This window comes from Uloborus diversus, chromosome 6 (genome assembly GCF_026930045.1).
Source record: "Uloborus diversus isolate 005 chromosome 6, Udiv.v.3.1, whole genome shotgun sequence".
In the NCBI taxonomy this organism is placed as follows: Eukaryota; Metazoa; Arthropoda; class Arachnida; order Araneae; family Uloboridae; genus Uloborus; species Uloborus diversus.
The window spans coordinates 123,433,339-123,449,724 of NC_072736.1; the positions used below are offsets into that span (position 1 = coordinate 123,433,339).

General features: G+C 31.5%; 1 protein-coding gene across 1 annotated transcript in view; it reads left to right on the forward strand.

The window, feature by feature from the left end:
* Nucleotides 1-16,386, forward strand: part of LOC129224963 (putative ATP-dependent RNA helicase TDRD12) — an 82,453-nt gene that overhangs the window by 26,114 nt on the left and 39,953 nt on the right. The window contains exons 7-12 of the mRNA XM_054859510.1: nucleotides 1,034-1,147; nucleotides 5,170-5,355; nucleotides 6,547-6,678; nucleotides 6,788-6,937; nucleotides 8,908-9,142; nucleotides 12,546-12,680. Coding sequence (XP_054715485.1) covers nucleotides 1,034-1,147; nucleotides 5,170-5,355; nucleotides 6,547-6,678; nucleotides 6,788-6,937; nucleotides 8,908-9,142; nucleotides 12,546-12,680 — 952 coding nt within the window. The remainder of the gene's footprint in view (nucleotides 1-1,033; nucleotides 1,148-5,169; nucleotides 5,356-6,546; nucleotides 6,679-6,787; nucleotides 6,938-8,907; nucleotides 9,143-12,545; nucleotides 12,681-16,386) is intronic.

The window sequence follows — 16,386 nt, forward strand, 5'->3', positions numbered from 1 at the left end:
AATCAGCCTTGGCTTGATTCCATAGTAGACATTTGAAGTGTTTAAGGTTTTTAAACAAGGAGATTTTCTCCCCTTGTTCCTGTTCCCTCCTGCAAATCCTGCTCATCTTCTTGCTTGTATTCGCACCTTATGGGGGGCAGCTGATGGCACCTTATGGAGACATATTAATATTATATCGTTGGAAAGGGTGGGATTTTCCGCATTCTACGCAATTTCTTTCAATGCTGTAACTTAATTACGGCTGGAGTTCGCGTTTTTTTAGCTCGAAGCTTTTTAAGCTTAGCTGAAATTTAGGCACTACTTTCTTCATTAAATCTATCAATAAGAAGTGAAGGAATTGCCAAACAGCTTTCTTTTTTGGCACGATTAGAAAAAACGATATTTTTTTATATACAAAAGATTTCTCTCGGCCTAAGGTCGAAAAACTGAGCTTCTATCTCCGAAGGCAAATACTGCTAGCCCTCCTCTGAACCCTTTCCAATATGTTAATATCTTTCTTCAAACAATGAGAGTAAAACTGAACAGCGTACTCTAAAAGAGATATTAACAAACTTATGTACAAATGTAGAAGAAATTCTTTAGAGTTATGTGAAATAAAATAACCCAACATTCTGATGTCTTTGTTACTTACTATGGAGCATTACTCTTAAGTCCTGACTAATTGAGACACCCAGATCAACAACTGTTTCATGTTCGCTAGTGCTGGATTCCCGTAAACAATAGCTTGCATTTTTATTTCTATGATCTAAATGAAACCCATGATATTTTCTGACACTGATTAGAATACACTTGAGAGACAAGTGCAGCATAAGTGAGATTGAAATGAAAATTGCGAGTTGGTCACATCAAAACAATTTAAGTTAAAGAAACTCGCAAAATTTTGGAGTTTAGCTGTTGCTGTAATGTTATTACTTGCTGCAAAACTGATGTCTCATAATGTATGTGTGACAATAAATTTTTAGTTCTTTTAAATCAAATGTATTTATCACTTATTTGGGTTAATTGTTATCCTTCTATGCTTTTTGCTCCTAAGGATTTCTCAAGTCTTTGGGAAAAACAAGAAGTTCCAGCTCTTCAAATAGGTGATGCACCTCCTGCACCTATAAAAACTACTGATGAAGCAAATTTTCCGCCAAGTTTATGCAAAGTAATTTTATTATTTCTTGATATTTCAATTTATATTTGTTGTGAGTTTTGAAGCAACTTTTGTTATTATAAAAAGAAATATTTTTATCAGTCACTTTTTCTTGTATTTAACAAGTACTCCCCCCCCCCCCCCGCTGTTTGCTATACATTGCTCCATTAAAAACAAGCAAATTTTTAGCAAAATCAGAAGTTTTTAGTAAAATTCCTAGGTATATTGCAAAGTCTGAAAATTATTAACCAATTAGCTGTTTAACTATTCTGAAAAACCCCAAAAGATACTTCCATTGTCAAGATTTTTCCTAATGAATACTCTGGATTTGTAAATTTTGTTTAAGATCTTCATTATGTTTGTATTGCACTTAATTTCTAACAAAAAATAGTCCACCATTTAACCCGTTCGCACCCAGCGTCACGCGGAAGCTACACAACAATTCCTCTCTTATCAGCCCAGCGGCACGTATCCGCTGCGCGCTCTGATCGACGCTGACGTCCCAGCGTCACATATACGCTTTCTCGAAATGGAACGATTGAATTGAATATTTAAACGATAATAGAGGGCGCTAAATGGTTATAACTTTGATCATACTCAAGTCACATGGTATTTGACCTTCATGTACACGCTTTAGTTTCTTATTTGGACCTCTCAATGGGATAGATTTTTTTTTTATGTAAACAACAGTGAATCACTGCTCTGCGCATACGATTTATGAGGTCTCAATTGCTCTTGTTTATATCTTTGCTTCTCTTTTTTTGTTACGAGTAATTGAAAGAGATATACATCTAGCTGAATAAATTATGGGGGAGGGGAGGAAGGTTAAAATATTTTTGCGTATGTGTTCCAGACTTTTGGGATTCCCCGTTCGATGAGAGTACAGGAAGGATTTCAAGCGGCACTGAAGTTTATGATTATTTTTGAATCCTTTCTGATATTATTCTTCTTTATTTATTCTTTTTTATTTGGAGACTGGAACATTGCAATAAAAATGGTTAGCGAAGTGAATGAAAGGGAATGTTTTCGAGAGAATTATGAAGCAGTTTTGAGACTTGTTGCGTGGGAATTTAACTAGTTTAAATTCGTTGACCTAAGTTGTTTTAATTAAAATTACATAAGGAACATATTTTTTTGCTACATTTCTTTTTCTTTGATTGCACACTCACAATGTCTAACTCTAACTTTGTTTTTGTGCACATATTATTTAACTTTGTGCACATAGTTAAAGTTTTAGTATTCTACTTATTTCACTCCCTTCTAATAATGTAATAGTCTTTATATTAATAATTAGTAATCAGTAGTACATTGTTTAAGCAAATTTAAAATTTCAAGTCATTATTTTGAAATGCTGATTTTATATGAATATTTTTGTTCAGTTAGGCTTAACTGCTGTAAATGCTCGGGCCGATGGCGGCGTTCCATTTCGGAACGTTCGGTCCCGTAGCTGCGCTTTGTTTTCCATGCGCTGGTCCTCAAGGGGTTAAAAAAAAGAGTACAATAACCAAGTTCCCTTGATGGAAGCAAGGCTGTGGAGTCGGAGTCAGACTGATTTTCGGGTAAATGAGTAGTTTGAAAACATGCCGACTCCGGGTTTCTTTTTTTTTCTTTAATTTTCACTGACTCTGATTGCATTTTTTAAAAAATTGGCTACCAATTAATTTGATTACAAGTATAAATACCTACTAATAAGAAAATAACTCATTGTGGCAACCAGCTGGCTTGATTGTTTATTGAACTTTCTGTAACAGCTACCTATGTGGCGCTGTCTCCTATTTTGCTTATTTTCTAAGTTATTTAACTGATAGCAGCTGTCAGCAAACAGTTTTGTTGCCTATCATTTTCTAAATAATCACTTTCAAATAAAAATAATATATTTTTTACCTCGATCTCTGTTATAAAATAGTAAAAGGAATGTATGTATCGCTTGTTCAAGTCGGGAAACTTCTCAGGGTGCTTGATAAATTCAAAAGAGTGTTGGCACGAAAGCGCAAATCCAAAAGATCCGATAAAATATAAATATTTTTTTTTAATTCTAAAAATTTTTATCTAAGAAAGCTTGGTTAACAATGAAGAGCACAAAATAAAATTAATACATGATTGATTGGTTACAACACTCAATAATTGTAGTTAATCCTAAAATCTTCTTATTAAGGTTAATTCTGAAGCTGCCAATAAACAAATTAAAAATTGAGCCAAGAAATGTAGGTATAGTTAAAGCTATTTGTACAAAGCTGTATACCACCGCATTTCGTGTAAAATTTGCTTCAGACGTACATGTACCCGACTTCTCTCCGCAACGTAGTGCAATATTTTTGTTGAAATTTAAGATTTATTATTGGGGAATTTTTTCAGAATTTAAGTATTTTAATTTTTATAAGTTATTTTTAATAAGTTGAGGTGTCACCCACCAGATGAGTGTCTACCAGGAGGGGGGGGGGCACCCCCTCTCAAGAAAAGTTTTTTGACTTAGCAAAAAATATTTTTTTTCTCTCACTCTTCTCTGTGCTTTCAAAAATTAAAAGCACAGGATTTGATCAGCATCTATTTTCTAAACATTAAAGGGGAGCAAATTAATCCATTTCAATTTTTTTTAGAAAGGGGACTTTTCAGTAATCTCACTTTAGAAATTGTATCTATTGAATAATTTGATTTTCAAATTGAACTTTTAACGTTGTATGCATCTTAGGTTTACAATAAAATACAGCGCAAAAATTTCATAAAAAGGAATTCATATTTCAATCTCTGTTTAGGAGTTTTCCCCCCTTCCCGTGAGAGGGATGATATGAAAAAATAAATTAAAAAAAAAAAGAAATTTGGAGTCTGACGTTTCAAAATCCTGGAGTCAGAGTCGATCATTTTCCTTCTGACTATACAGCCCTGCGTGGAAGCACTCAAGATTTTCAGAAACAGAATGTTTGTTTTTATATTGACGCAGACTACAAAAATGTTCATTTCCACAAGCAGGAAGCTATACCAGAAAACATCCTCCTTCGTTAAAATCATAACAATGAAAGCAAAATTATTCAAAATATAATACAAGAAGTTTCTGAGATTCGGTAAGTTGGACAATGAGGAAGAAGCAAAATCGTAAAGACAAAAAATCAAATAAGGGTAGTTATAGTTAGGTTCAATAGTGGTATTTTCTTTGCTGCATTCTCACTGACAGAAACAAAATAGTGAGTGATAGGAAGAAGCTTTCACTTAGGTTCCAGGTTAGGTCGTAGTTGTAAACATTTCTCAAAGAAAAGAAAATAGCTACTCTCATCAGTTTTGGAATGGATATATTTGTGGGCTTCAGAGCACAATATCATTGAACCCTGCTGCTTATTGTCAAATTTCTAAAAAAATCACGGAGGAAATAGTGCAGGAACTGAGCTGCCATGTATATTAAGACCTGGTTTGTCATTTTGATAGAGCAAGATGCTGATTTATAATTTTTAGTCTTGAATTCCTTAATTTTCTTATTTATTCCTTTTCTTCCCATATTTTCATTTTGTTGGATGTATTTTAATGATATTACTAAATTTAAGCACAGCATATATAACATGATGATGTTGTAATGTAAGCGTATTGATTTAGTGTTTTAAAAGTACTTACTTCAGTACATTTTTGTAATGCAAGGTAATTATTTAATATTAGCTTCATTCTGTAGATTTTTTGATTCATTGCTCTTTTATTTAGTGAAAACAAGCGCTGCAGAGTCGGAGTCGAAGAGTCAGACTGATTTTGGGGTAGAATAGTCAGAGTCGGGTTCAAAGGTTTAAAATTTCAAGAGTCGATCATTTTCTCCCAAATTCCACAACGGAATTTGCGGAAGTCCAGTTCCAAGTCGGGCTGTTTTAGGGGTAAAGGAGTCAGAGGCTTTAAAATTCCCAGAGTTGGAGCCAGAGTGGGTAATTTTTCCTCCGACTCTACAACCCTGATGAAAACTGTTTTCTATTTCTATATTAATTAAAGTAGTATGTATGTATTAACTAATGATTCATGTTACAGTTGATATTTATCCATTTTTTCTAATATTTTATCTTCAGATCTTGAAAAGTATAAAATTCATTGGGCCTACATGTATACAATCTGTGGTATGGCCTGCAGTGCTGAGACATCGCAATGTAATTGCTATAGCTCCTCCGCATGCTGGTAAAAGTGTGGGCTACATACTGCCGATAGCATCTCAATTTCATTCCTTACATTATGAGGATCTTCCTTCTGCAAATGGGGTGAGTCATTAATGATTACCTAACCTTAACAAAATTTAACCATAAAACTATTTTATGTTAGTTCTAAAATGTTTGTTTGAAAGTTATTAAAGCTATGAAATCAAAGTAATGGAAAATATATTGGAAAGCAATTTTTAATTTAAGATACTTTTAATCATTTAGAATTGTATTCACATCATTTTATAAATATGTTACAAGCTTTAAAACCATACTATACATTTTTGTTCTTGGTTTTTCATGCTATTCATTAGATTTTTTTTTCTTTGTTTAATTTTCTCATTTATTTTGATTGTCATTTTGATACTTATGTAAACAAGTTCTTTTAAACTTTTTTTTCTGTTTTCTTTCTTTTCTAGTGCTTTTTTATTTGACTTATTTTTCATACTTTAACCTTTCATGTTCTAATTTCTTATCTTAATAAAAACTTGTACACTGTAAGAACAATTGTTGTTACTTTATTGTGCGTGAAAATTACAATGTGTAGTGTAAAACATAGCCTGGTCATAAAAACATAGGGCCCATGGCTGGTGTGTTACTCCCCCTCCCATATTTATTTGACTATCCGGAAAAAAAGAAACATAATCGTACAAAGTTAAATTATGAAAATGTCATTCTGATACAAGAGTAATAGCAATGAAACAGCACAGCATTCAAATAATGACAAGAAAAAACTTTTTTTTTAAATTAAAGTTTTAACTACTTTTTTTTAAATGTTGACTTAAAAAAACCCATCTGTGATCAATGTATCATAATAGTGTTTGGGTTATTTAACATTTTTTCATTTAACAGAAAGAATCAAATTTATCAATTAAAATTTACAATTTTTGGGCCGCTTTTCTAATGTGAGCTCTGGGTATATGCCATGCATGGTCACGTGGGGATAAGGCACTGATCTGGAATTGACTTTTTTTTTAAACATGTTTCATACATTTTTATGTTGAAAAATACTTCAATTTGTTTTGTTTTTTTTTTGTGTACTCAAGCTAACATAGTTACTTAGATTAAAAATTCGTAAAAATGTTTGGTACAAGTAATAAAAAGCAGACGTAATTAATAACTAGCTTTCAAAACTCACATGCAGATTTATCTCCTATTTACTTTTTAAGTTAGTTGCAGACTTTTAAATTTTGCAAATGAACTTGTAGATGAATTTTTAAAAATAATTATTTCTCTTTTTCTTAATCTTTTTAGCCTATTGCAATAATCCTTTGTTCATCGTGGAAAGCTGTTCAAGATGTTTATGAACTGTGTTACTTATTTATGCAAAATGCTCATGTGAAAATCATTACTCTATATGCTGATGGTAGAAGGTTTCGAAACAAGGTATTTATGCTTACAAAGTTTGACTTTTAATTTGAAATACTAACTTGGGTTCTTTATTTCTTCATGCATTACATTTTAGCCTCAAATTGTGTGCATGATATTATTTCAGATGACGAATATTTTGAATGGGTGTGATGTACTGATAGCCACTCCGTATGAATTTTTACAAGCATTGCATGACAAAGTTGTGGATTTTTCCCGGTGCTGCCATCTTATTATGGATGACGGGGACAAATTAGTTACCCATAATAAAAAAGAGGTATTTCTTTTTATTTTTCTTTTAAGAGCCCATTTCCAGCTTCCTACTCTGTCACAAATAGGGCAGTGAGAAGCGAAGGGGTGTAAGTGGATATTTTCAAGTTTTGAGTAAAACACGTTTAAAGATATGACCCTAGGTAGGCTTTCATTGAAAGTTTTTTCTTATCCATGCTGTAGTCAAGCTGTAAACCATGCGTGCCTACCAGGCTACTAGTAGGGGAATGTGGAGCAAAGTGAAATAGTTAAAGGAGCTTTTTCAAAATGAACAAATTGGAAATTTGTTTTGAAAATTGCAGAACATAAATAAAGAATAATGATTTTATATTAAAACTTTCATTTAAATAGTATTTTTTATTTTTGGCAGTCAATTTTCGCTTTCAAAAAAAAAAAAAAAAGAAAAATTTCACCCTTTTTTTTACGGGACAAAGTGAAAAATGAAATATTTTTGCAGTAAAATATTTTCTATTTAACTATAAAAAGTATTTTTGATCAAATGAATCAGTAAATAAAAGGTTTAATGAATAAATGAAATTATACTGAAAAACAAAATAAACAAATAATTAAATAAATTAACTAATTAATGTAGGATGTCAAATAAATGAGTAAAATTGTGAATGTGTAAGAAAATAAGTGAATGAATAAATAAATAAGTGAATTGTTAAATAAAGGTATGTTAATAATGTAATGAATAAATAAATAAGTGAATTGCTAAATAAAGGTATGTTAATAATATAATTAATAAAGAATATGCAAGAGATTTAATAAATAATTAAACAATTAAACAAAATTAACTTTTTCACTTTGCCCCGCATGTACTTATCTAATTGTACAAAATATTTAAAATACAAATAATCTTAATATTAAGTAAATAAATACTGCACCAAATATTAGAAGGTCTCAATTAATATTTCAATTGTTGAAACAAGAACTTTATCATTTAATAATGCCAAAAATAATTTTCGACTCACAACAAAACATTTCAATATGAGTATCAATTTTTGAAAATTGATTGTATTATCATTTTCTATCATTTTGAGACGAAATTTTTTCTTGACTGGAATAGACTACAAGTGTTACTACATAGTTAAAATATTACCAAATAGGTGGTACTAAGCAAAGTAAATATTTCCCCATTTCTCTTTGCCCCGCTATTTCACTTTGTCCCATATTCCCCTACTATCTCTTGCCCCAAGACAGAGGAAAGGTGCAGCTACCATTTGTACTGGCTTGGCTGTGGTGACCTGATTGGTAAGGCATCAGACTTGTGACTGGAATGTCCCGGGTTTGATGAAGGCAGCTCCCGCCATTAATGAAGGCAGTGATTGAAATCCACTACCTTCGTTAATGGTGACTGGGGGACATTAAATATTCTCGTGATCACAAAGTATTCCAAGTGAAATGATACCTCTGGAGGTGCTGGACCAGAGATTGCTTGGCTTCTGGTCTGGATCAAAAAATCAGAGCTGTCTTCAGGATCTATCCAACTGGTTAAACCACAAGTATTGGTAGGTCTGGGGGACCCTGGAGTGTGAAGTCATTTGTTCTGGCTATCTCCAAATTTTTAATTTTGGCACTTGCATCCCTTTGCTCCTTACTGCTTTAAGTTTTCTTGGGTTTCACGAAATTTCTTCAAAAGGAAGGGCTTATTGAAATTGTGAATGCTAACAATATTGCTTATTATGCTATGAATTAATTTCATAGCGTCTGAATTGTATTCTATAACGAAAAGTTAAAATGAACATCCAATATCACCTGATTCTTAAATTTTCTATCTCGTTCAAGAAACATGCACACGTTTCTTGTAATAATAGACATTTAGTTCTTTCTTCTCTGAAAACCATTATGCTCATTTATGTTAAATATTACTAATTAGATTTTAATGATATTCATATTCTGGTGAACTTTCTTATTTTGATTAGGATTTCGAAGAAAAATAATATTTATTCTGGTTTTCTGCCATTTCATTTTCAGCTTAGAGACATATTATTGACCTTTGTTGAAGAAGCAAAAGAAAAACGTCTTGAAACTGTTCCAAGTTTGGTGCTATGTGCAGAAAGATGGAATAAAACTTTTGCTTATATAAACAAAACACTTATGACCTGCCCAATTTTATGTTTTACTTCGTTTTTAGAAGCTGCCATTTATGCAGAAGTGCCTTTCTTTACGCATGTTTGTACACCATCAGAGAAGAAATCTACTCTATTAAGTAAGCTAAATATGTGATTAACAAACTATTTCTTGTTGTATCTGCTTCATTACGCAGTTCACTTTTTTTTCCGGACTACATTTAGTTCTCCCATCTTTTATTAATTTACTTACTGTACGCTTGGCTGGCTAGTAATGTTGCTAAATCAAAATTTTAAAATTGCATAAGGTTTCAAACCAAAGCAGTAAATCTATATTTAAGTGTAAGAAACATACTGATGAGGTAAGTGGGATTTTTCTTAGGTAACCTTACAAAAAATATTATTATCTTTTTAAGAAATTATTTCAAATAATTAAAGTTGCAAACAAGATTTTGTTTTAAAGAGATTTGTAAAATTCTACTTCCAGTTTGATGAAAATTTCTCACTTTACATTTCTAACCTGGCACCCCCCCTCCCAATAGTGTAATAATGAAATTTTTTAAATAAGTAGTAATTTTAAGAGCATACTAGAACATGTTTTTTGACACATAATTTAATTGACCTCGTGCCCCCATCATAGAAATATAATGTCTTAAAATCTGTCAAAATCATAATAAAAGTCACCAAATTTAACAAGTTTTGATGAGTAATAGAAGACATCTACCACACACTTTGGAAATGGATGTCCTGCCACATTCATTTTGTCCCCAAGTCTTTAAATTTGTCATTTTCTTTTTGGCAGACTTTAAGAATTTATGCCTTGATAATGGGGAAACGGGGGCAAATAATTTTTGTGTAAAAAAAATTCGCTTAAATATGCTGTTTCGATTGCTACTGTTTAAAACTTCTACGATTATTACTATAATTGTGTGGTTCCCTGGTAACTACAAGAAAACCTCTTTGATCTGATAGAAAAAGTTCAGATTAAAAACTTATGGAATAAATGTACTTTGTCTTTAAAAGGTAATATTCTTTATTAAAATACTTATTTCTCATTAAAAATAAATATTTGCGTTTGTGCGATAAGTTAAAAACAAAATTCTAAGAATTGCACAAATAGCAACATGAACTGTAGACACATGTTTCAGGGTTGTAAGAAACCCTTTTATCTAAAATGAAGTCTGTTATTCTTATTGCTGTTTTTGCAATTCTCAACATTGTCACTATGTTTTTAACTCATTACTCATCTTTACTAATAATAAAGCTCAAAGTCTCTCTGTCTAGAAAATGTCTGTAGGATGTCTGGATCTCTGTGACGTGCATAGCGCCTAGACCGTTCGGCCGATTTTCAGGAAATTTGGCAAAGTTAGTTTGTAGCATGGGGGTGTGCACCTAGAAGCGATTTTTCGAAAATTCGCTTTTGTTCTTTTTCTATTTCAATTTTAAGAACATTTTCAGGAGCAAATTTATCATAAGATGGACAAGTAAATTACAAAATTATCATGACGTGGAATGGGAGAGCAAATGAACATAGCCAATTGGCGAGAAATTCGTCATCCATTATTTGTAAATATACAGGCAAACCGAATGACCTTTTAATTTTCAACTAGGGGCAAAGTTGTGCGGGCACCACTAGTATCAAAATTAAGTAAAAAAACATTTTTGAAAAAATATGATGCTAAAATAATATTTTGCATGTTTTGCTTGTGTTAAAGCAAAGATTTTTTTGTAATGTATTTTCTTTCATCTGTAGCTAACTTACAATTAGGTAGACCACTTAAACAAATTTTCCTTTCTAGTTTCAAAAATGTTAAGAATTGTTCTTATTTACGTGAAGATCTAATTTCAATAAGACTTTTATTAATATTCTGTGGCATTATAATGGGAGGGTTTCCAAAATTTTAAAAGTTTTTTTCTAAAAAAGCATGTTTAAAAACATAGAATCTGACCATTTTTAAATAATTTAAGTTTAATATTTAAAAAAAAAATTACTTAAATGCTTTCATTGTTTACCCTTCTGCCGATGACATCACAAATGACGAAATGCCATTCAGTGTTGCCATTCACAGAGCAAAATACTTAATTCGCATCATTATTCACGTGTATTGGCAACGATATGGTTGACAGCAAGCATAGAGTGCAATATTTAATTCGCTTCTTAATTATCATAGCGTGGAAACACGGTAGAAAGATGTGCTAAAGAGAATCATTTGTGACGTCATCAAGACCACAGCTTGTTTGAAAAATCGGACAGTTAAAAAAATTAATTAAAAAATAACTGTTGGGAAAATGAAAGTATTTTCTGGGTCCATGTTATTTTTTTTTTTGCTTATTCTATCAAATTCAGTGACTAAAAGTACTATTTTTGACTGCAGGAAACAACCCCATTGTTCGTAGTACACTTTAATTGACTGTTTATTTCCTCATTACAAATGCAAAGTATCAAATGTAAAAATCACCACTTTTCAGGGGACATAAAAAAAGCTTGTAAGGAGAATATCAAAGCGGCCCATACCCTAAGAATGTTGCGATTTCTATTCTAATAAGTAGGGGAGTGTGCTGTACCTTGGGACACTTTTCATATTTTGGTTTTTAATGTCAATTATTTGAATCAAATTTAAAGTCTAAAAGTAACATTAAAATGCCCCAACATATTTCGATTCAATATATATTTTTTTTAAATTCAGACAACTTGAAAATAAATATTACCAGTTCCAAGCTGTCCCAAAATACAACATCCTATTGTACCTTATCCTGTTGTACTATGGGGAAGTCTTAATGATACAGGAAATGGCCATATACTTGAACCAATTTTGCACCAAAAAACAAAGAAAAAAAAATTTTTTTTTTCGTGGTAATGAATTAAATCATGAAAAATGAATTATGAATTATTATCTAACATTAAAACGCGTAAGGTTAGAACATTGTTCCATGTTCCTAAACATATCTTAATTATTAAGAATCATGCATATGTTGTACCTTAGAAGGTATCTTATGGTACAATATGTCTGGCTGTCCGAAGGTACAGTCACCACGTGGTTTAAGAAAAACCAAAATAGTGGTCAATCTAGATGCACTATCATAATTTTCTCATAACCGAAATAGTTTAAGTACTTTTCTTTTATAACAAAATAAAATTCAGTTGATTTGTTTTACAAAGACAGAAAATGAAATAAAAATAAGATATTTACTTTGGAGTCATGAAATTTTCTTTCTCACAAAATCTTCAAGTTTACTCATTTGATACTGATTTTTACTATGGCACCATTTAGTGGTGAAGTTTACTATTAGAGATTACAAAAACATAGCTGCTAAAAATAGATTCTTAGAAATTAGCAGTGTCCAAGGTACAAATGTCCCAAAGTACAACACTCTCCCCTACTTTAAAATTGTTTTAAGGTTTATCTTCGCCATGTTATAATTTCATAGTTTCTGATACAATCTCTTGAGGTTGACTCAAGAAAATGCTCTTTTTCATACTTGACAATTTGCTTTTTTATTTTTATTAGTTTTTAATTTTGTTTTGTTCAAAATATGTTTTAGGTATTTTAGAGAATGCTAATGTAGTTATTTCTGTAACAAAAGCTGAAGAAGCTTTAGATCTATATAACTTTCTTAGTTGTGAAAGTATTAGAACACATCTTGTGACTGAAAGAATGGAGCATCATACCTCCTCAGGTAGGCAATACCGAAGTATTATGTATGTTAAAAAATAATTATTGACAAACCGAAAGCATTTACTATCATTTTGCATAACTACACAGGTAGATCAAATATAAACCAGAACTGGACTCTCTAACGCTACTGACAAGTCTGAGGTTTTGCTTTGCCAGTATAGTGGTGGGTGTCTGAAAAAGGGTTTTTTATGCTCACCTGCTCATTGGAGATCTGGGCTGTGTCGGTACTCATTAAGTGAGCAAAAGGTTTTAGTAATGATGCATTGCACAGCAGACGTGTCATTACTAATTTTCTCGCAAAAAAGGGTACCAAGCCTTCTGAAATGTTGATCTAGCTTTATGCACAATTTGTGGAATTAACACTTTCGCACACTCGAGTGGATGAGTGAACTAAAAAACTCATGGCAGGAAGATTACATAAATATTCCTTTAAACTAATTCACTTTAGAAAAGAAGAGATAGCAGCATCCCCCCACAAACTCAAGTCTTTATTATCATAGCAAAAGCATGACATTCTTATCACTGTTGCAAGAAAAGGTTAGCTTACCTTTTGTCTTCTCGGTAGGCAGCCATGTAATGAGTAAGAACTTGCAAAGAATCGATAGTCAAGTAGTTGACGAATACGTAAAGATTTAATGTGGAATAACTAAAACTATATTTGTATACATATTATAAAATATATTCACACAGCACAAGACAGATACACTAACACTACATCTATAGCACAAAACTAGTGAAGGAAGAAAGAAAGGAATTGTGGAAAAGAATATAACGTCAGAGTGACCTTGGCCTTACGAGATTGCATCATTAGTTTAAAATGATGTATTCAAGTAAAGGATTGGTTTACAACAATCATATCACATTTGAATCAAACACACACTAGCATCAGCAACTTCTAATGCATTGCCAGATCCAGAAACAAAGCTACACAAAGAACCCTGAGATTTTACACTAATGAATATATAAATGAAAACGAAGTTCCTGCTGTGGCATGAAAATGAAATAAACCGATGAAATATAAGAAGTTAATTTTAAAGATATATGAATATCATATAAATGTAATTTTTTAAGTGGAAACTTTTTAGCAATTCACAGATTGATTGCCTGTAGAAAATGAACTTGATGAAAAGATACCATGGACAAGCATCACCGCAGACAGCAGTTAACATTTGTGACATATTGAAGGACAATTAGCACAGGTTGTTACTGCTACCTTTTGGATTAAGTACAGGCTGCACATAGCAACAAGCAATTGCAAGCTAGCAATATGTAACATCATTCTTCTCCATGAAAATGCAAGACTGCATACTGACGCTTTAACGTGGTAAAAATTGGAGAAATTTAATCAGTCACCCTTAGAAACCCTCACTTAAACAAGACCTAGGAGGACAGCAGTTTGATTATGATACAAATGTAAAAGTTTGTGTGCAACTGACTCCGCACATATCCCTCTTCTTTTTGCCATGGAATTAAAAACTTGGCAGCAAAAGAAGAACACTATGTATCTTTTGCGTACATTTTCATTTATTGTTGATGCAATAAATTTGAAGCAGAAAATTCTGATTTACATTTGATCTGCCCTCATATAATAACACTTTTTATTTTGAAATCTAATTTTCAGATTCAATAATAGATTCTTATACAAGTTTATGATGAAAAATTTTTGTTGCAGTTTTTAGACAAGGAAATTTTTTTTTTTTTTAAATTTAAATTATAACCTTTTTGTATAATTCGATTAATGTGCATAGAATTGATTTTTTTTGTGAAATATATTCATATAATCAATTAAAAGAAAATCTCTGTAATGAATAGAGTGCAATTGTCAAGGTTTTAAACTTGATCATCTAAAAAACTTGTTACAGTGTACTAAAATCTACTAAGAAAGAAAAGAGTGAAGGATAAATGAGATGTTTTGTTTGTTTGGTTACATTTTATTGTTTTTATACTAGAGTTGTACAAGAATAAAAGTTGAAACAAAGCTGAAGGAAAAACGTAAACGTTGTAGAATATTTAATAAAATTTTCTAAATAAACATATATATATATATATATATATATATATATATATATATATATATATATATATATGTTATATATATATATATATATGTTATATATATATATATATATATATATATATGTTATATATATATATATATATATGTTATATATATATATATATATATGTTTTATATATATATATATATATATGTTATATATATATATATATATATATATATATATATATATATATATATATATATATATATATATGTTATATATATATATATATATATATAACATATATATATAACATATATATATATATATATATATATATACAGTAAACTCCCGATTATCGGCGGTCGGATTATCCGCGGGTCTCTTCAATTTTTTTTCTTAACGGTGATGATTTACTGAATGTTGCAAAATGCACCTATTTTTACTTTGCAAGTGCATAATTTACTTTTCGAGATTCTTATTTCTTTTTTCTCCTTTCCATCATATCCAAATTCCAAAGTTAGCAAAACCAGACTAGTTGGAACCTGATTTATACACCTGCAGTCCTTAAGCAGTTTACACTCATTGTTCAATAAAAACCCCTTCTCTCCCCTTCACGATTTTTTTTTTGTTCCGACCTCACTCATTCCAAGAAACTCCCCCCAGAATTCCAGCCCTATTCCAGGCAACCAATCAGTTGCATTCTGTTTTGGATTGACGTCATAACGAATCTCTTATCTCTGTTTGCTGGAGTCCTAATCAGTGTCAGTTAAACTGTTAGTCTGACTTGCTTGCCTTCAGTTGAAAACGGTTTGCAGAAATGAGCGAAAAAAGAAAGAAAGTTGTCTTGTCTATCCAAGATAAGTTGGAAATAATTCAGAACGTCGCAAATGGTTCCACACAAAAACAAATGAGTTTACAGTATGGAATTGGAGAATCGACCGTAAGAGGAATCCTGCAACAAAAAGATAAACTGGCACAATTTGCCTCTGCAACGAACATTTCAACATTCATGAAAAAAAAGAAAGACTATGAAAACCAGCACTTATGAAGAATTGGATGCGGCGTTACTCAAATGGGTGAACCCAGTGGTTGGAAGTAGCGCGCTACAAGTAGCGACGCTACTGTAGTAGCTACATTTTTTAGTAGTTTGTAGTGTAGCGCACTACTTTAAAAAAAAAGTAGAGTAGCGAGTAGTTCGCTACAAAAAAAAGTAGTTTGTAGCGATTTCTAAAAACTACTTTTAAGTAAAGTTTTAAAAAAAAATGAACGAGGTTTCAAACAATCTGACTGGTGCAAGTCTTACGCGAGTTAAACTTGAATCAATCAGATTCGTAAGACTCTGAAAAATACGAGCTGACATCAGACATATTTTGACGCCATATGTTCTATCTGTTAGACACCATTAGTTTGTTTGGCATCGAAATTTTCATATTTCCCTAATATTTTCTTTCAGCAGAGCATGGCTCAGAAAGAAAAGAATAAACGATAACTGTCAAGTAGTACTCCGTTTGTATTTTCTGTCAGCACAGCAGAGAATGTCCCGTGGATGAATATTTTAGATGTCAATGAGATTATTACTCCAAAATATCCTCCTAATTTGGAAGTTACTGTAAATATTATAGAAGAGGAGGACACTGAACTGCCCTCTCTCTGGCCGACTAACAATAAATATTACATAGAAATGTATAATAACGGAAATGTTTC